The sequence below is a fragment of the Apodemus sylvaticus genome, chromosome 1 (genome assembly GCF_947179515.1).
Source record: "Apodemus sylvaticus chromosome 1, mApoSyl1.1, whole genome shotgun sequence".
Classification (NCBI taxonomy): domain Eukaryota; kingdom Metazoa; phylum Chordata; class Mammalia; order Rodentia; family Muridae; genus Apodemus; species Apodemus sylvaticus.
In genome coordinates, this window is record NC_067472.1 from 85,975,980 (window position 1) to 85,996,938 (window position 20,959).

General features: G+C 43.2%; 1 protein-coding gene across 1 annotated transcript in view; it reads left to right on the top strand.

The window, feature by feature from the left end:
* Dnah3 (dynein axonemal heavy chain 3) overlaps nt 1-20,168 on the top strand; it is a 171,495-nt gene extending 151,327 nt beyond the window's left edge. Inside the window, exons 54-61 of the mRNA XM_052175029.1 lie at nt 3,399-3,643; nt 5,905-6,021; nt 10,709-10,863; nt 12,024-12,191; nt 13,537-13,679; nt 15,988-16,192; nt 18,236-18,373; nt 19,815-20,168. Coding sequence (XP_052030989.1) covers nt 3,399-3,643; nt 5,905-6,021; nt 10,709-10,863; nt 12,024-12,191; nt 13,537-13,679; nt 15,988-16,192; nt 18,236-18,373; nt 19,815-20,168 — 1,525 coding nt within the window. The remainder of the gene's footprint in view (nt 1-3,398; nt 3,644-5,904; nt 6,022-10,708; nt 10,864-12,023; nt 12,192-13,536; nt 13,680-15,987; nt 16,193-18,235; nt 18,374-19,814) is intronic.
* The last annotated feature ends 791 nt before the right edge of the window (nt 20,169-20,959 follow it).

Genomic DNA, 20,959 nt, shown 5'->3' on the forward strand with positions numbered 1-20,959 from the left:
AGAGCTGAAGCAGAGACCGTGGAGGAACACAGCACCTTACTGGCTTGCTCTCTCTGGCTCATGCTTTTCTATACAACCTAGGCTCCTCTGGGTGTAGCCCACAGTAGAATTGGGTGCTCCCCCATCAATCATCAATCAAGACAATCTCTTATGGTTGTAGCCACAGGCCAATATGATCGGGGCAGTTATTCAGATGAGGTTCCCTCTTGCCAGATCTCTAGGTTGTGTCAAATTTCCTGTTAAAATTTCTTATTATACCTGTAAAGAACCCATAGGTCACAGAAAAAGGACAGGTCTGAAGGACTGATAACTGCCTGAGACTTTATAACATGAATAGGAGTTTTCAAAGAAGGACATTTCAGGCAGAAGGCACTGCTGTTTTCAAAGGGAAGGGTAGAAGTTAGCCCATGACTCTGAGGAACAGGCTGGGGGAAAAGCTGTTTGTTAGAGAAAGTGATGCCTTGAAGGCAGATTATCTGTCAGAAAGGCCCTGGGGTTTCGTTTGTTTGCTTTAGTAAGAAATAAGGTTGCTGTTTAAGGATCGCTTAGTTGCAGTTGTTCCTTTGTTTTGGACCAGAAGCCTGAACAGGTCAAAACAGGGCGTGTCTTCAGATGTTAAAAAAATGCTTTTGTTCAGGGATGTTCATCATTTGAAGAGGTTAAGGTCAGCCTGGGACTGTGCCAGGACAGGGCATGGTCCAGGGACAAATGAGTCACCTTTCTCCCTTGCACTTTGTTCTCAATTTCCTCTTGGGGCTTTACTGCCAAAAGGGAGCCTGGATCCTGGGGACAGGAAGGTTCAAACCGAGGCAGGGGACAAAGGGAGATCAAGCTGCTAAAGAGGCCAGAGCATATCCTCCTTTAGAGCCAACCTACTGCTCATTGGTGGGTCACAGACTAGACTAAGCCAGATGCTCCAGAGACAGCAAGCCAGATGGGTCCAGAAGGAAGCTGGCCACATAATCTTGTCAGGTCTCCAACAGGGGTCTGTCCAAGGCCTAAAGGACAAGAACTGTGTCCACCCCTGTTCTACGTGCAGCCCAAGCTTACCTGTAGCTGTGTCATCCAAGGGAACACATGAAATGCCTGGGCCATGGAGGCTGCAAAACAGAGGCCACTGGGCCAGCTGTGGGGATGTTGCAGCCTAAGAATCACATAGTATGCCCGATGTGGTAGCACATGACTTTAATCCTAGCACTTGAAAGAGGCATGCAAATCTGTGTTAGAGGCCAATCTGGTCTATATAGTGAATTTTCAAGACAGCCAGAGCTAAGTAGTGAGACTGTCTCAAAACAAAATAAACAAACAATCACATTATGTGGCATTCAGCAGCGTATTTCTCCATGTTGGGTATGATGACAGAATACCACTGTACCTACCCTAAAGGCCCCAGCCCTCTGTGGGGTTCATCTGAGGTCCCTGTGTTTGAAATCACAGGCCAGCAAGAGTTAAAGGCAGGCAGATCTTTTTCAGCAGGAATGCTGCCAATTTGAGGGAGAGGAGGCTGCAGTTACCAGAAAATTCCCTGTTTACTTCTGCTGAGGATGAGAAGTCCTGTGTAAACTCCAGCCAGACGGTTCATCCCCCTCCAACAATAGCTAAAGGGATGGGGGCAGTTGAAAAGACACAGAGGAGTACCCCCATAACTCTCCTTCTCTTGGGACCCTCCAGATGGTGAACTTGCTTTTTCTTCACTATCCAACCAATTTCCCCTAGAATGTTTAACCTGGAACTCTTCAGGCCAGACACAACTCTCAAGCTGTGGCTTAGAGGTCAATCATACATTAGAATTGACACCTGGCAGATGATTTCCTGGAAGACTCCAGCAATCTCACAGAGTCTAGAATAAGGTAGTCCTTGGAGGCCAAAATAAGGGGCCAGAATGGGTCCAATCACCACTAGACTACTAGAATATGTTAAGAAAACAGTGCAATCTTATTTTCTGGAGGTCACCTTGCGGTCAGCGCAAACATATAGTCAATGTGGATGAGTAGAGGAGATGATTATACATAGGCAGAAATTCCCCAAGCCCTTCTGAGGAGCTTCACCACCAACTGCTGCAGAGGAAGAATGGTTCTGAACAGCAAGAAAGGGAGAACTGGTATCTGGACAATGATCTCATGGAGGTTCTGTATGGTACATGTGGCCTCAGATTCACTAGCACAGAGTCCCTCACAAAGTCCCCCTTGACAAGCAGCTGAGTGGCAAAGTCAGGTGTCCTGACAAGCTCACATACAAAAGGCCTGACCAGGCTGTAGCTGTGGGACACCCAGGAAGACCTGTCCTCGGTGATGGGCTCAGCAGAGAGGCACAGTGCTATGGGTGGTGACTTGTATGGACTTGTCTATAGATTCAAGCTTGGCAAAGTTGACATGGACCTTGAGGGAAAAGTTTTACACTTAGTGTGAACTGTTCTCAATCATGTTTACAATGTCCAAGCATGCCAGCAGTCTCTCTACATGTCCCTGCTGTCTAGCCCACCGAGACAACAGAGGGCTTTCTGAGGGGATGTGAGGTCCAATCTAGAACCACAGGAACTGGAGAGAAAACACAGAGCCTGGGTGCCCTTCTGTAGACAACCCAGGTTCAGGGTCACCTCCTAGAATGCCCACCATCACCCCCCTGACACAGACACCTTAGTTCTGCAACTGAGTCTTGAGGGCTCACAATGAAGGATTCATATGCAGTGTCCCATCTAAGACCGACTCCTCCCACAATCTTATTGGCCTGAGGCTATGTCCTGTTAAGCCTCCACTCACAGGCAACTGCCCAGAGCATGTTTCCTGCACAGCATTAGGGAAGTTACTCTGTGCCTGGGCCCTGGGCATCATGCTCAATCAGGTAGGACCTGGCAAGACTATTTTTAAAACAATTATTCAGTTATTATCATTGCTCTAGCACTGCCGCTCACTCCTCTAATCTGTATTTCTGGACTTCATGAAGTTTTCAACAAAAGGACATAGAAATTGCATTCATATATTGAAGAGTAGAACCAGATAGACTTCAAATTTACTTTCAACTCAAGTCAGGTTTGTCTTACTCCAGACCAGGGACTTGATTGACTTGTGACCTAAATCCAGCCTATTACATTTCTGGCATGGCTAGCCATCTAATTTGTAAATAGCTGGAAAAAACCCAAAATTTAATATTTTATAACACATGACCATTATATGAAAATCAAATTTTGTTGTCCATATGTAAAGTTTATTGAAAAACATTCATAGTTATTCATATACTGTCTGTGTTTATTTGAGTAGGTACTATGTAAATTCAAGTCTAAAATATTCATTATTCAGTCATTTGTGATGATAGTTAATAATGGTAGCTATTATTTTTTGTTAGTTTACCAATGCATCTTAGTGCATTACTCTGAATGGTTGTGTCTTTTGAATTTCCAGACTCTGGCTAACTAGCTACCCATCAGAGAAATTTCCTGTCAGCATTCTCCAGAATGGGATCAAAATGACCAACGAGCCCCCCAAAGGACTCAGGGCCAACCTTCTGCGTTCCTACCTCAATGACCCGATCTCAGACCCTGTGTTCTTCCAGAGCTGTACAAAGCCAGTTATATGGCAAAAACTGTTGTTTGGACTTTGCTTCTTCCATGCCATTGTCCAGGAGAGGAGGAACTATGGAGCCCTAGGTGAGACATGACAGTGTGTCCAGGTGGTCTGCGATGGACCATAGGTGGGATTTGGAGGTTTGTACTCAGATGGTGTGTGGCCAGTCAAATCATTCACACGCTCCAAAAATGACTAAGAAAGCACATATGCTAAGTATGAATTGTTATTTGTCTGGAATTAAACTTTCATTTAATATTCCACCACCCCCACCAAAATCTGGCAACCTTATAACCAAGTGTATGTATATGTATGTGTGTGTGTGTGTGTGTGTGTGTGTGTGTGTGTGTGTGTCTGTGTGTGTCTGTGTGTCTGTATGTGTATGTGTATACAGTGATATGCAGAGATGGGGAGCATAAAGACCTGAGTCTTTGACTTCCATTCCAGCATCTACATAAACGGCTGGCATGGTGGTATGCATTTGTAATCTCAGTGCTGGGGAGGTGGACTGCATGCACCATCTGGGCTTATCAGAAAGCCAGTCTAGTGAGCTCCAATACCAGTAAGAGACTTTGTCTCAAAAATAAAAAAGGTGTATGGTATCTGAGGAATAATATCGGAGGTTAACCTTCCACCTCTACATGCATGCACATGCACAAACACACACAAAAGTGATATTCCAAAATTAGGGGATTTCAGCCTAGTAAAGTAGATAATGAGAGGAACATATTTATTTTAGGCATAATAACCATTCTCCAGAGAGTTGTCACCAAGGAACCTACAGCATTTGAGTTAACTGTCATTACATGTGCACAATGACAAAAGATAGAAATACACCTGGGCACTTGCCTGTACTTTAAAAGATCATAATGCATTTATTTATCACCGGAAACGAACGAATAACACAAGGACCTTGTTAGAAGACTATGAAACTGCTGTCATCCTGCCCTCCATGCTTGATGGCCTGTCTCGTCTATGGGCTGCTTTTGATCTTGTTCAGTAGAGTTGGAGGACCCACTGTGGCACTGTAGTAGGTCTTTTGGGTCGACCTGCTTCTCATGCACCCTCTCCCTCCCACCCTAGCCTCTCCCCACAACCCCTATCCTTCCTGCCCTATATAGCCATTCTCCCCATCCCACCCCTTTCCTCCCCCTTCTGCCCAAACCCCTCCTCCACCTGTCCTCTCTCCCCTATCCCTATCTTTCCCCTTTCACCTCGTCTCCTCTCACACAGAACTTCAGAAATCCATGCAGTGATTTATCTCATGGTATGCACTCACTAATAAGTGGATATTAACCTAGAAAACTGGAATACCCAAAACATAACCCACACATCAAATGAGGTACAAGAAGAAAGGAGGAGTGGCCCCTTGTTCTGGAAAGACTCAGTGAAGCAGTATAGGGCAAAACCAGAACGGGGAAGTGGGAAGGGGTGGGTGGGAGGACAGGGGTAGAGAAGGGGGCTTACGGGACTTTCGGGGAGTGGGGGGCTAGAAAAGGGGAAATCATTTGAAATGTAAATAAAAAATTATATCGAATTAAAAAAAAACCAACTGTTCTATTGTTTTTCCCAGCATATGAATTTTTTTAAGTAACATTTTTAACTTAAATAGCATTGTTTAGGAGTGAATTAACTTTCTTTGCAAGGGTCTGGTGAGACGGTTTAATGTTTGATAGCATTTGTCCCTTTTACACAGGACTCAGATTCAATCCCTCCTAGTGACTCACAAATCTGTAACTCCAGTTCCAAGAGATCCAATGCCTCCAGAATTCTGAACTCTGCAAGCACCAGGCACACACATTGTGTAGACGTACACATGCAGCCTAAACTCTCATAAACATGAAATACAAATAAATAATCTGAAAAAATCCTCTATGAAATCATTAATCCTGGAAGTTCTGTGGCAGTTTCTATAAGGCGGGTCTTGCAGTTCACAGTTCTTCCATGGATGCAGGAAGATGTCTCCAAGCCAGCTTCACTCTGCCACCCAGCCTTAGCCATGCTCTCCGCGATGTTTTACATGTTATTTTTGGAGCCCTGTGCTTTACCACAGGCTTCCAGGCAGGCTGAATAAATCCTGTCTCACAGATCCCAGGATGTTAACATCTTCCTTAACAAATGGGGAGATCCATAAGGAAACCGAGTTTAGGTTACCTGTTTTCTCAGGCAGAATGGCTGCCATTTTGGCAATAAATCAAGGCAAATAGTTGGCTGGGTGCCTGATACTCACAGGGCTGAAAGAGGCTCTTGATCCATAACAATGCTTACCTTACATGTTCAATCTCAGAGAAGAAATTAAGAGCTCTCAGCTCTGAAGCTTGTGATTCTTCTCTGCCTCTTTCAGGTTGGAACATCCCCTATGAATTCAATGAATCTGACCTGAGGATTAGTATGCGGCAGATCCAGATGTTTCTCAATGATTACAAAGAGGTTCCCTTTGAGGCGCTGACCTACCTGACAGGTATTTATGGACCGAGTTTTGCTGCCCTGATCTTCTGGTACCATTTTCCAAGTCCCTGCTTTGTCATATTGGATACAAACAAAACCAGAATTTATGATAAGGCTTCTGTAGTCAGGTGATTCACAGTAGAAAAAAAATATATAAATATACATATACATATATATATATATACATACATACGTACAGTGTTAAGTACACTAACTGAAACATTTATGGGTTAAAGAGATAGTCCATCAAGTACTTGCTACACAATCATGAAGACCTGAACTCACCCTTAAAAAGACCCAGAACACACATAGAAAGCTTGATGCTTTGGCATGTGCTTATAATCTGAATGCCAGAGAGGCAGAGACAGATGGTTAGAGTTTGCTAGCCAGCAGCACAGCATAAATAGCAAGTACCAGGACAGTGAGAGATGTTGCTTCATCAAACAAGGTGGACAGTGCCTGAGTAGGCATGATACCTGAGGCCTCCACACATGTGTGCACATACATGCACATGTAAACAATAGAAGGGCTAGATAGGTGGCTGCTCTTCTACAGTACTGTAGAGGGCATAAGTATTCCTAGATAAGTACTGGAGAAACCAGGAATGTTAATCACGCAGGGTTGTCTGCTCAGTGGGGGAAATGTATATCTGGTTTCTACCCAGAAGTCTGAGAGTGGATGTTGTTAATAACCTCATGACCTTTGCTACCTGTAGAGCCAGACCACACTCCAACACCCTAGAATGTTTCTCTCAGACTGCCCCTCTCTGGATCTTTATCTTTGTCTTCATCTTTATCTTCATTTCTTGGTCAACAGAGGAGCTGCCAAGTGTCTATGCTCTGTCAGAGACCACACCAGATCCTAGACCCATAAGCTATAAAACCCATCTTCATGGTAGAGGTCATATGAACTCTGCAAAAGAGTTTTCATGCCGGAAGCTTTATTGTGTTCATAGGATTGTTGTTAATGGGAAACTCTTTTTTCCAAAACTGTACTGAATTTAAATATATCTAAAATAAGCTGACCTGGTGTCAGACTCCAGAAGTTTGAACCAGCATCCACTAAGTCATGCTGAACCAAGTTTTCTTCTCATGTGGATCCTTTGATGCTCACAGGGATCCTCACCCCCACAGGGTCTGGGTTTGTTTTCCAGCACCACATGGTGGCTAATGCCTGTCTAACTCCAGCTCCAGGGATCCAATGCCTTCTTCTGGCCTCCCCAGGCACTGCACACACATGGTGCATAGACATACATGCGGGCAGAACATGCATAAGCACAAAGTAAGAATTCCTAACTATTTTAAGAAAGAGAAACATTTCTAAAACAGAAAGTCAACACCATGATTACATCTCAGAGTAGGGGAAGACAATCCTGAAAAACTTTTAGAAGTTTTAAGAAGAGTTGTATGAGGGCTGGAGAGATGACTCAGGGGTTAAGAGCACTGACTGCTCCTCCAGAGGTCCTGAGTTCAAATCCCAGCAACTACACAGTGGGTGCCTCACAACTATCTGTAACAAGATCTGACACCCTCTTCTGGACTGTCTGAAAACACCTACAGTATACTTACATATAATAAATAAATCTTTGGGGGGCTAGAAAAGGGGAAATCATTTGAAATGTAAATAAATTATATCGAATAAAAAAACTTAAAAAAAAAAAAGAAGAGTTGGATGTGAGAGCTCAGTTGTAGATTTACAAGAACAAGGAAGAAGAGAGGGTAGGGAGGGAAGAAGAGTATTTCCAACATGAGAGCTTCAAGTGGGAATGGTGTAAGCTATTTGGATCAAAGCAACTCCTTTACCCTGATCACCCAATATATACTAGTACACAATATGGAAGAATTCAGATGGAAAAAATTTTCTCGTTGCACTGAAAGAATACACAATATAATCCCAAGAAGAGAAAATAGAATGTGCTTCATTAACTAATATAATATGACCAAAGGTCCACACAAAGCTAGCTCATTAGAAAGACTGTGGCATCTTAAAGATCTCACACAGGTTCCCCCTTCAGGACCATGAGTGAAGAGCTTGTCCAGATCCTTTTACCAAGTACTAAAATTCCCTTTATGGTCATGCTCCAGATACACCAACTGAAGTCTCCATGCTAGTAACCACGTTGTGCAACAAAGGAGACCAAGCCTGGAGTATGATACTGAGAACTTCTGCCCTTCCTCTTTGGAGAGTTGGCAATAAGTGGTGGTGGTTAGGGTTTTTCACGATGAAGAGGAAAATGCTATTCATATCTAATGAGGAGAGGCCAGAAGTGCAGTTAAATACTGTGCATAGGACATCCCCCAACAAAACATAGACCTGTCCAGCCCAACATGTTGATAGGGTAAGGCTTGAGAACTCTTCATTAAAGTGGTTCAGTAATGCAGTGCTACCTTGACTTTAACTTGGTACCACCAAGACAAAAGAGTGGCTCTTGGCTTGGTAAAAGAACTTCAGAGAAGTGGGCCTTGCAGAGAAGGTAATCCCAGGGCTCCTAACCCCATAGAATGAGTGCAGAATTGTCCTGGAAGATGGTCTTGGTAGAGCACTGCCTGGGGTCATTAATCAACCACTGTGCCAGCCAGCATACTCTTGAGGATAAGCAGCCCTTGCTGGGGAAATAATCCCCAAATCTCAATGGTGAATTACAACAAAGGGTTACTTCTTTCTCACTCCTAAACACACCAACAGAGATCTCTGCAGTTGTACTAATCTATTGGGCACACAGTTAGTAGAAGCTCTACCAGTGTTTGTGCTGTCATCTTAATATATATGCATATATATATACACGACATATAGCATTACATAGCTTATATATATCATATAGTCATATTATCAGTGAAGGTACAAGAACTTGTCATTCGACTCTGTTTATGGAGCCCAAAGAAATGTAGCTTTCCTATGGACCAGAAGAGACAAAAGAGTAATCATCCAGCACTAGATATGAGTGAGCATTGGAACTTGCCACCCACATTAACAGAAGAGATAGGTTTTATCTACAAAGAGATTAAGTGAGATGAACTGAAGCCAGCTACTCTTAATTTGACAAGCTCAGTAAAAAAGGACAATAAAGAACTTAGAGATGGACTGAGGTACATCAAAACTCTTCTAGAAACCCGAGCACTTATTATAAAAAGAAATTTGTAGCTGTAAAGAACTGAACCTCCCTTGCCCAATGTAAGTCCCAGAGCCTCTAAGTGTACCCTGGGTAGGAAATTTCACTGATGAGGAAATTTCATGGGGCCTGGTGTCATTGTTACAGTTTTATGCAGCACTGACTCTGGGGAAAGGAGATTTCTTCTCTTATTTGCTGGAGAGGAGTGAGTTGTTTGTAATGAGACTGGCTCTTGCTATGTAGCACAGGCTGGCACTGAATTTGCCATCTTCCTGCTTTAGCCTCCAAAGGTGAAAAGCATGTGCTACCTTATCTAGCTCAAAAACCACTCTCTTATTCTCTTTAAATACATCTAGTTTGAGGGTTTATATAACCTCTTATAGTTGACACCATCTGCAGTGTGTTCCAACTGAACTTTGCTGAGCATGTTCATAGAGCTACAGAAATCCAGACGACCTGGCTTACAGTGAAGCTGCTCTTGTGCTCTTCACCTTACTCAGTATGAGTTTCTGGTAGCTTAATTAGCTGCCTGAGATCCACCTCCTGGCCAATGAGGCTCCTTGAACTTGGGCCACTTATTGTCCTCTCTAACTTCGTTCTAATTTCCCTTCTGGGATATGGGAAACAAACCCACTTTTCTCGGTGTCCTGCATATGCATGTGAGTGTGTGTGTGAGCATGTGTGCATACATGCACGATCTTAGTTTACTGTCCCCTTCAAATAGTTACCTAATTCTATTTTAAATTTGCTTATTCATTCATTCATTCATTCATTCACTCATTCATTTAGAGATATAGTCTCTGTATGTATCTCTGGCTGTCCTGGAATTCACTGTGTAAACTAGGCTGGCTTCAAATTCACAGGGATCAGCCTGTCTCTGCTTCTTAAGTGCTCTGATCAAAGCTGTGTGCTATCACACCAGATGAATTACTTAATTCCTTTTATAAAAATCTGAAAACAGAAATCTTGGTCCTATAGAATGATGTTGATGAGGAAGTGATTCAGAGTTGACAAAGTAGTAGGCAGGCGTAGAAGATAATCTGGCCTTCCTAAAACATGTATTTGTAAGCATCATCTCATCTTATCTACTGGGTCCTGCAGTTAGCACTGCTCTCTGACCAATAAGAAAAAGCTACTGTCAGGATGGAATTAGAACTAAGGACCATCTCATTAAAAAATCTTTAACTTAAATAACATTTTACACACACACACACACACACACACACACACAAATATATATATGTATATACATATATTCATATACATATATATATACATATATATGTATACACACACACACACACTGAGGAAAATAAATGTCTGAAAGATTCCTTCACATGAATAGTTTCATCATTATATCATTGTTTCTTCCAGACCAACTCTTTTCTGAACATGTATTACTTTTGATAACCACCATGATTCCCAAAAGACCTTTCCAACCAAGGCTGGGTATGGTACCAGCAACCTTGTGTCCTTGGACTACCTGTGCACCAATAGGGTTTTTTGGTTAGAAGAAACTGCTGCTCAAAGCTAATGCACAAGTTCACAACCTTCTTTGTGCTCAGCTGCTTCCACTGTCTATTGCCCCCAGGGGAATGTAATTATGGAGGCAGAGTGACTGATGACAAAGACAGGCGTCTCCTGCTGTCCCTCCTGTCCACGTTCTACTGTAAAGAAATTGAAACAGATAACTACCACATTGCTCCTGGAGATGCTTACGTCATCCCTCCCCATGGCTCCTACCAGGTAAGGATGCTCCTCTGTCTTTGCTCTCAGAGGGACTGAAGCTAGGGGCTACAGTATTTCCAAAGAAATCCCAGGGATTCAGACTTGGGCTTCCTTACTGGGGGTCCATAATCTGTAATCAATATTTCATGGAGCCTCCAAGAGAGATGTCGTTGTTACTGTTTAATGAACGCTGAGTGTTGGGGGCAGATAGGGTCTTTCAAGATATGGATTCTATCTGGAGCAGTGAGGAGAGGAAGTGATAGTTAAAGTAAAGGCCTATGAGGGTTGGGAGATGGCTCACTGGACAAAGTGCTTGACATGCAAGAGACAGAACTAGAGTTTGGATCATACAGAGCCCACATACTAAATGTGGTACTTTCCACCTAAAATCCCAGCACATATATGGCAGGAGGAAGGCAGAGATAGGGAGACCACTGGAAGCCTGTGGTCCAGCTAGCCTGATAAACACAGCGATGAAGAACAAGAGACCATAACTCAAGGTTGTCATCTGACCTCCACATGCACTCCATGGCACATGCATCACACACACACACACACACACACACACACACACACACACACACACACACACATCTGGCCATGACAGCACAAAGCCATAATCCCAGCTCTCACTGAGCTAAATTGGAATTGTAGATATGAAGCCAACTTGGGCTACATATTAAGACGTCATCTTTTTTTTTTAAAGACTAAGGAGAAAGGACAGAACAACTAGACAAGGAAATAAGAGAAATATAAAAACAAGAACTGTGGAAGAAAGGCTGCAAAGACCCCATTCTTCCCACTATGAGCCTTCTTTACGAGATCATCTGTCTCCCCATTTACAGATAAACAGAATTGGAATTTTAGATGCTTGGCTCCAGGTTACAGTTAGTTTGCAATTGAACACTGAGATCCAATCTCAGATCTATGTAACTATAAAGCTGACTAGGAACAGAAAGAAGGGCAAAGGTTAGAAGAAAAAACTGCTCAAGCCTATCTGACACTCTTCAGAAAACTGCAGGATAGCCTGAGGTTCACTCACCTGTCCTGGCTGCAAATGGAGGCAGTGCTGCTGATACAATGGGGTTCCTTTTTGAGATGGGCTTAGCCATGCCCTGGGTCACCTCGTAGGACCTGAGTGTATCTACACTGATACCAACTGAAGATTTCCTTTCCAGTCTTACATTGAGTATCTCAGGACCCTCCCCATCACAGCACACCCTGGAGTATTTGGTCTCCACGAGAATGCTGACATCACCAAGGACAACCAGGAAACCAACCAGCTCTTCCAAGGAGTGCTGTTGACCCTCCCGAGACAGTCCGGGGGCAGTGGGAAGTCTCCTCAGGTAACCAGGCTTCTGTCCGGTGGGCATTCAAGACTATAAATGATAACTGGGAAGGCAGAAATATGGGGGCCTGGTATCTATCTATCTATCTCTGGGCTAGGTGCTTTGGTCCTACTGCCAGGTCCTTAAATACAGAACACAAAGGAAACAATTTCCAAAATGCTGGTTATTTCTATAAACTTTCATGGATTTTCCTGTATCAAATACCACCTATATTCTACATATATGTTTTAAAATTAAATGTATTTTTGCTCAGAAACATCTATTTTAAAAATTGCAAGTGAAAACCATTAGTGGAGACCTAATATAATTTCCATTAAGTTGTAACTGGGACAGGAGGAAGGAAGAAAAGAAGACAAACTGAATTTTAAGTTCTTCTGGGATAGAATTGCTAGCCAAAGCCCTAGAGCTAAGGCTTTGGTGGCCTCTTGTTAAAGGGAGAGATAGATCCTTGAGGGTTAGAGAGCTATCAAATTAGCACCAATCTGAGACTTTCTGTTTGGAAGGAATGGAAAGAGAAGGACATCAAGACTTAAAAAGGTTAATTCTTTCGCCATGTAATTCAACATTGTTTATAACCAGAGTTGGACTGGGGTACTTCTAGCAGTCCCAGTGCAACTGTGTGAAGCACTAGCCTATTCAGAGAATAAGTGACAAAAACAAAAACACCTTAAGAGAAGTGACATGACTTGCCATCTTCATGGTCTTCATAAAATCAATGGGAAAGCTAGACTCAGCTGTGGCTGTGTCTCCTGTCTAAGATTCTCTCTCTCTCCTCTCTCTCTCTCTCCCCTCTCTCTCTCTCTCTCTCTCTCTCTCTCTCTCTCTCTCTCTCTCTCTCTCTCTCTCTCTCTCTCTCTCTCATGCTCTTCTTCTTTCCCTTCCTCCTTCTTTCCCTCCTTTTCTCCCTCCCATCCTGCCTTCCCCCTCACCTTCTCAGCTGCCTCCCATTCAACACTTGCCAGTTTTGAACCTTGCTGATGGTGTCCATTCTCTCTACCTTCCCAAGTGTCACAGGCATTGAGAAAGACCTCCCAACTTTGAGAGCTGTGGGGAATTCTCATTGGAGGTGACTTTGAAGATAGGGCCAGTGTTCAGTGTTGCCCTGCGGCTACCTGACTGATTAAGAAATGCAAGGACAGGGCTGTCATTGCTCATTATTTTAACATTCTGAGAAATGTCCTCTTCAAGAATAGTGAGCTAATAATTGCCCTCCTTCCCTCCAAGGGGCAGAACGAGCTTCTGTGGCAGAGTCCCCAGGAAGGGCCAATGCTTACATCAAGTGTCTCCAAATAAAGCCTGCTGGTGTGCCTTCTCATTCCCTTTCTCTTGTCTGTACTTAAAGGAAGTGGTTGAGGAGCTGGCCCAGGACATACTCTCCAAGCTTCCCAATGACTTTAACCTGGAAGAGGTAATGAAGAAGTACCCTGTGGTCTATAAGGAGTCTATGAATACTGTCCTAAGGCAGGAGCTCATCAGATTCAACAGGTGGGCCTGATGATCTTGCTTGGATTTTGAAAGTTGGAGCCTGTGGGGTAGTACTTAAAAGGAACACTTGATAAAATATTGTTGTGCAGAGTAAGTTGTTTGCCCTACTCAAGGGGAGAGCTGTAAAATAGGGTGACCTCAGCATGAGTTGGCCACATATTAAATCATGCCCACTCCTCTCTCCTTCTGCTAGTTGCAGAAATAGTCATCAAAGCATTTTTGAATGAGCTCCTAGTGTCAGATGATTCGACACTTCATAGTTCTCATTAGAACCATACACAATTAGTGTGATATGATATCACTAATTTCTGTGACTACTTTATGAAAACTCAGCATAATGAGCTAAGTTCTCATTCATCCAGATACTAGCTCTCATGTCTTCCCTTGAATGTTTCTCAGTCTCTCCTCAGACCACTAGGGCTCTTCCTTGATAGCCGCCAGGATCTTCAGAAGCTGTTTTGATACCAGAGAATAGGGCAACAAATCCATATTGTCAGTAGGAGTCTACTGTCCTTCCATGTTACCAGTTTCTGTCCATCCATCCAGTGGCAGGGAATGTCCAAAATGGCTAGGTGACAGTTTGTTTAGTTTCTGATTCAGGGGTCTGTGACTATGTCTTCTGGGGCAAGAATTCCTTAGGTACTAAAACCTTGAAAGTCACAGTGATCATAGTCATAAGAACTGAACAGGATGATAGGAAAGCTGTACTTAGGTGTAATAGAGATCTGTGATGTTGGGAGCATTGTCTCCCAACTCCTTAGAAAGCATTCCTCCTGCTATGAATTTTTGAATTTGTTCATATTCTTGTCCAGTTGGTTGAGATTTTACAAGTTCTTTCTGGTGGCAGGGTTTTGGGGTGGGTGTGCCCTACCCCCACACTCAGCTGAACTCCCCTGGGATGAGGCAGGTCTCAGAGTAGAGAGGTCAAAAAGAGGCAGGTGGTCTTGCCCACTTTCAGGTTATCCTTCCTCAGGTATATACCTCATGTCTGTAAAATGAACAACTTTGGCAATGCAGATCAAAAATCCTAAACCATAGCCGCCTGGCACACACCTGTAATCCCAGCACTCTGGGAGGCAGAGGCAGGTGGATTTCTGAGTTTGAGGTCAGCCTGGTCTACAGAGTGAGTTCCAGGACAGCCAGGGCTATACAGAGAACCCCTGTCTCGGAAAAAAACCAAATCCAAAAAACCAAAGAACAACAACAAAAAAAAAAAAACCAAAACAACAAAAAACCCAAACAAACCTAAACTATAGGTACTCATTGATCAAAAGCTTATTGCTAAGAAAGTAGTTAGAAATTTACACAAAAGCAGATATAAATGAATGTGTCTAGCAATGTTGTTTGACAACCTATAAGTAATCCTTCTTTCCTTCTTTCCTTTCTTCCAACATGATCTTACTATTTAATCCTGGTTGCCTGGAACTCACTATGTAGACCTTGAGTTCACAGAGATCCACTTACCTCTGCCTCCTGAGTCCTGGGCTTAAAAGTGTGTGTCACAGCAGCCGGGCGGTGGTGGTGCACACCTGTAATCGCAGCAATCTGGGAGGGAGAGGCAGGCGGATTTCTGAGTTCGAGGCCAGCCTGGTCTACAAAGCGAGTTCCAGGACGGCCAAAGCTATACAGAGAAACCCTGTCTTGAACACACCTCCCCAAAAAGAACAATTTAGGGGCTGAGGAAAGATGAAGGGTAAAGTGCTTTCTAGGCCAGCATGGGGATCTTTGTTTAAATTTTCAGTATCCATAAAAAGCTAGGTCTGGTGATGGACACCAGTAATCCCAGCACAGGGAAGCAGAGAACCTGTGCTCAGTCACCAGCCAGTCTAGGCTATCAACGAGCTCTGGGTTCAATGAGAGACCCTGTCTCAAAACAATAAGGTAAAGAGTCACCAAAGTCAACCTCTGGCTTCTATACATGCATGCATACTTACATAAGCATGTGCAACACATACACACAAAACAGCAATAGCACAATTTAGAACTGGGCCATAGGGCACATGCCTGCAATTCTAGCACTTGGGAGCCTGTGGCAGGGAAATTGAAAAGATTTCACTATGTGCTAAGAAAGATAGATTACAAAAAGGCAATATGGAATGACTTTGTTAAAAATAAGGCTTTTCTAAATAAAACAAGAAAGCTACACAGCAAAGTTATTTTTAGGTGGCAATGTTATGGGTAATTGAATTTTTTCTATCATTCCCCTCTGAACAGGGAGAAAGATAAAAGGAACACAACTTTTATCTCTGAACTTGAGCGGAAGGAACCCCTTCAAAGCCAGGCTCAGTCTGCTTCTTTATCCTTACAGGCTGACCAAAGTGGTTCGAAGAAGCCTTATTGATCTTGGCCGAGCCATCAAAGGACAAGTCCTAATGTCCTCAGAGCTGGAGGAAGTTTTCAATAGTATGCTCGTGGGTAAAGTGCCAGCCATGTGGGCAGCCAAGTCCTACCCGTCACTGAAGCCCCTGGGGGGCTATGTGGCTGACCTACTGGCCCGCCTGGCCTTCTTCCAGGTACCTGGGAATCTGGGGAATTGGATACTGGTAGCTCACTCAAGTGGAGAAGACGCTGTACAATAGCAGAACAGAAGTTGTGGAGGAGGGTTGGCAGCTGTGTAGGTAGCATCCTAGGTTGATTATTTGGGAATGGCCTTTCTAGACTTGTGCCAAGGGGTAAGGGAGAGACTTTTTAAAGTCCATAAGCCATTAATCTGTAGAGGTAGGAGTAAAAACTAGAAAAATGTCACAACCTGAGGTCTATGGCACATAGTAAGGTTGTGTAGTAATGTGAACATCTTTGAGCTGATATATAGACACTGGGGTTTTTACACATAGGGGTTGGGTTACAGCTCTATACACTTGGAGTTACGCATGGCCCCAGACACATCAGCAGTAGAGGATGATCTTGTTGGAAACCAAATTGGGGAGATGCTCTTGGTCCTGGAAAGACTTGATGCCATAGTGTAGAGGAATACCAGGACAGGGAAGCAGGGATGGGTTGATTGGGGAAGGGGAGGTGGCTTACAGGATTTTTGGGGGAGGGGGAACCAGGAAAGGGAACAACATTTGAAGTGTAAATAAAGAGTATACCTAATTAAAAAAATATTTGCTTAGCATTTGTCAGGTCTAAATTCAATCTTTAGCATGAGAAAAATAAAAATTAAGCAAGCAAGCAAGCAAACAAACAAACAAACAAAAAAACCTAGACAGGGTAGGAGAGATAAATCTAGATGTTTGTCTGGCAAAAGCAGCTACCATCCCCAGCAAGTACTATACCTCATCTGTTCATGGCTACTCTTGCTGGGGCTGGGAGCTGTTGCTCAGGACAGAGGAGACATATATTGCTCTGCTCTGTTCCTTATCAGTCCCTACTATGGTCCCCAAATTAGTACTGCACCCATGCTTAAAGTAGAAATACATTTTTTGGTACTTCATTTCAAAAATAGGAAATTGAAAGCTAAACCAAGAGGATTCTTTTCATCAAGAAAAATGAAAAAGCAAAAAGTATCACATCTGTACCTCTCTTGGTTCTTTTAAGATTTATTTCATTGGGCTGGAGAGATGGCTCAGTGATTAAGAGCACCAGCTGCTCTTCCAGTGAATGCAGATTCAGTTCTCAGCACTCACATGGTGGCTGACAACTGTTACTTCAGTCCTAGGGAATCTGACATCATCTTCTGGCCTCAAGCATGGATCACATATATGGTGGTGCATAGACAAATATAAATGTAGGCAAAACACTCATACACATGAAATTTTGCTGGCTAGTGGTGACACATGGTTTTAATCCCTGAATTTGGGAGGTAGAAGCAGGCAGATCTCTGAGTTCAAGACCAGCATGGTTTACAGATCAAGTTCTATGACAGCCAGGGCTGTTTCCAAAACTCTGTTTTGGAAACTAAATTTATGTATGTGTATGTGTGTCTACCTGTTATGTACATGTGCATACTGGTGCCAGAATACAGGAGTTGAATCTCTGGAGATGGTTGTAAACTGCCTGACATGGGTGTTAAAGAATTAAATTCTGGTTCTTTCTTTCTTTCTTTCTTTCTTCCTTTCTTCCTTTCTTTCTTTCTTTCTTTCCTTTCTTTCCTTTCTTTCCTTTCTTTCCTTTCTTTCCTTTCTTTCCTTTCTTTCCTTTCTTTCCTTTTTTTTCTTTCCTTCCTTCCTTCCTTTTTTCTTTCTTTTTTTCCTTCCTTCTTTCCTTCCTTCCTTCCTTTCCTTCCTTCCTTTCCTTCCTTCTTTCCTTCCTTCCTTCCTTTCCCTTTTTTTTTTATTTGTTTTTTTTCAAGACAGGGTTTCTCTGTATCACCCTGGCTGTTCCTGGAACTCACTCTGTAGACCAGGCTGGCCTCGAACTCAGAAATCTGCCTGCCTCTGCTTCCCAGAGTGCTGGGATTACAGGTGTTTGCCACCATCGCCCAACATTCTGGTCCTTTCTGCAAGGGCATCAGTGCTTTTAATCACTGAGCTATGTCTCTAGTCTCACGTTCACTTTGGTTTAAGCTATCATTGCTGTATTGCAGATTGTCAATTGTGATCTCTCTGTATCTACAGGAATGGATCATCAAAGGCCCCCCTGTGGTCTTCTGGATCTCTGGATTCTATTTCACTCAGTCCTTTTTGACAGGAGTTTCTCAGAATTATGCCAGGAAATACACCATTCCCATTGACCACATCGGATTTGAATTTGAGGTAGGCATCTTGTGGGTTGGGACAGCTCAGGGGAATCAATCTAAGCAAACAGTATTGTTCATTTCCTTCAAAATACAAATATTTAATTGTGTGGAGCAACAAATGCTCAGGAAGAGGAACATGTAAGGAATTTAGCATAGCATAGGATGTCTTATCGTAATTATAGGGCTCTCCCAAGCCCTTGTTTCTGAGCATAGAAAAAAGAATTTGGTGCCAGCGAGATGACGCAGCAGATAAAGGGGCTTGCATGTAAGCCTGGTAACCTGAATTTGATCCGTGGAGCCCACATGAACATGAGAGGAGACAACTGACTCTTCAAGGTTGGTCGTTGATACCCACATCTCCTGCTCCCCCCCATCTCTGTCTCCCTTTGCCTCTCTCTGTCTCTCTCAAACACACACACATAAATATGTATTTAATAAATTAATCTTTCCAGAGGAAAGGTCTGTCACCATCATGGCAAGAAGAATAAAAGCATTTCCCCTACCCCGTCTATTCTGTATCTTTCCTTGGAAGAATGCTTTAGATGGTCTTTAGAAATGGAAAATAGTACAATTAGAATGATGTTAAAGTGGGGTTTGCAACCCTCTGGTCCATCATAATCTACTACTCCCTATAGACCTTACACTATTCTCGGTTCTACAGGGAGGAATCCAAGGTTATCACCTCTCTAGATAGAAGAGGTGCCATCTGGAAGCTGTTATAGTTTCCTTGCTTGTGCTATGACAAAATACCTCGAGCTGAGTAGCTTAGTGGAGGAACTGGCTCATAGTTCCTAGTCCAACATTGTAGGGAAGTCAAGGCAGGAACTTAAAGTAATGGTTCTCAACCTTCCTCATGCTGTGACTCTTTAATATAGTTCTTCATGTTGTGGTGACCTCAACCACAAAATTTTCATTGCTACTTAACTGCAGTGTTGCCACTGTCAGGAATTGTAAGTTAAACATGTGTTTTCTGATGGGCTTAGGCGACCTCTGTGAATGGGTAGTTTGAGCCACAGGCTGAGCACTGCTGACTTAAGGCATCAGCAGAGAGAAGCACATGGATCCCTGCCTGCCTGCTAGTACTCAGCTCCTTCTCTAGTCCAGGGCCCAGCCCACAGTTAGTGGCCTTTTCACTTCAGTTAAGACAAATCTCTCACAGATGTGCCCACGGGCCAGCCCAATGTAGACAACTTCTCACTGAAGCATGGCTGACATTTGAAACTAACCAGCACACCAGTTAGATTTTTAGGCATTCTCTGAGCTGGTTTTTTAGTTGGGACAAGTCTTAAAAACAGAGAAACTGGTTTTTTAAAAATTAAATAAATTTCTCTTTCTACATCACCTTATCACAGAAGCAGACTTGGCAGCCAGGTGGTTCTTATTAGTATCACTTGTAAGGAAACTAGCAGATTTTTATCTCTATGAATATGAATGAAACTCATAGCTTTTTCTTTCAGGTAACAGCAAAAGAAACGTCAATGGAAAATATTCCAGAAGATGGAGCCTACATCAAAGGACTTTTCCTTGAGGGTGCCCGTTGGGACAGGAGCACCTCGCAGATTGGAGAATCTCTCCCCAAAATCCTCTATGACCCACTGCCCATCATTTGGCTGAAACCTGGAGAGAGTGCATCATTCCTGCATCAGGACATTTATGTGTGTCCAGTGTATAAGACAAGTGCTCGGAGAGGCACCCTCTCTACCACTGGTCACTCTACTAACTACGTCCTGTCCATTGAGCTGCCAACAGATATGCCCCAAAAGCACTGGATAAACCGAGGTGTGGCCTCACTGTGCCAGCTGGATAACTAATGGCAGGTGTCACAAAACTGAGAGTAAATGGTGTCACTCTCCATTCTAACGCAGCCTTTTTTCTTGAATTATACCATAGGAAAGGTGACAGTGGTCTAATGATTCCATCAATAGATCCAGACATTTCACAGCAGCCCTGTAAACAGGTTAGTGCCATTATCATCTTTTCGTGGCTGCAGAAACCATGAGAACATAGGCAATGCTCCCAAATGAGATAGCTACGAAATTGAAACACAGGCAGTGTGAGTCTCTACCTCGACCTGTGATCATTTGGCTTAAGCTCGTTTGGAGTTATTTTCTTTACTGTGGGTTTTTCTGTAACTGTCACAGAATTTCAGCCATTTCTTTCCCTGACTGACCTACTGTGTGGCCATTAGGGCCCCATTTGAGATAGAGAAGGGCTTGACTTTTTTTTTTTTTTAAAGTTCTTGGTATACTTTATTAAGACATTTTTGTGTGTATGTGTCTGAATGTGAGTATGTGAGTACAGGTACCCAAGGAGGTCAGAAGAAGGTATTAAATCCCTGGAAATGGAGTTAACAAATAGTTGTGAGCTGCTGGGTGGATACTGGGAACTAAACCCATGTTCTCTCTAGGAGTGTCAAATACTCTTAACCACCGAACTCTTGCTCCAGCTTTAACTGGATTTTTATATGTTAAAATCACATCTTACAACCGTGGGTGGTGAGGATTATCACTTCTTCTCTACTGGTGCTGATTAGGCTCTAGGCAGTCAGAGGTAGAAGTTCAGCTGCTGCTTAGTTTCAAGGACTGAGCCCATGACCTTAAGC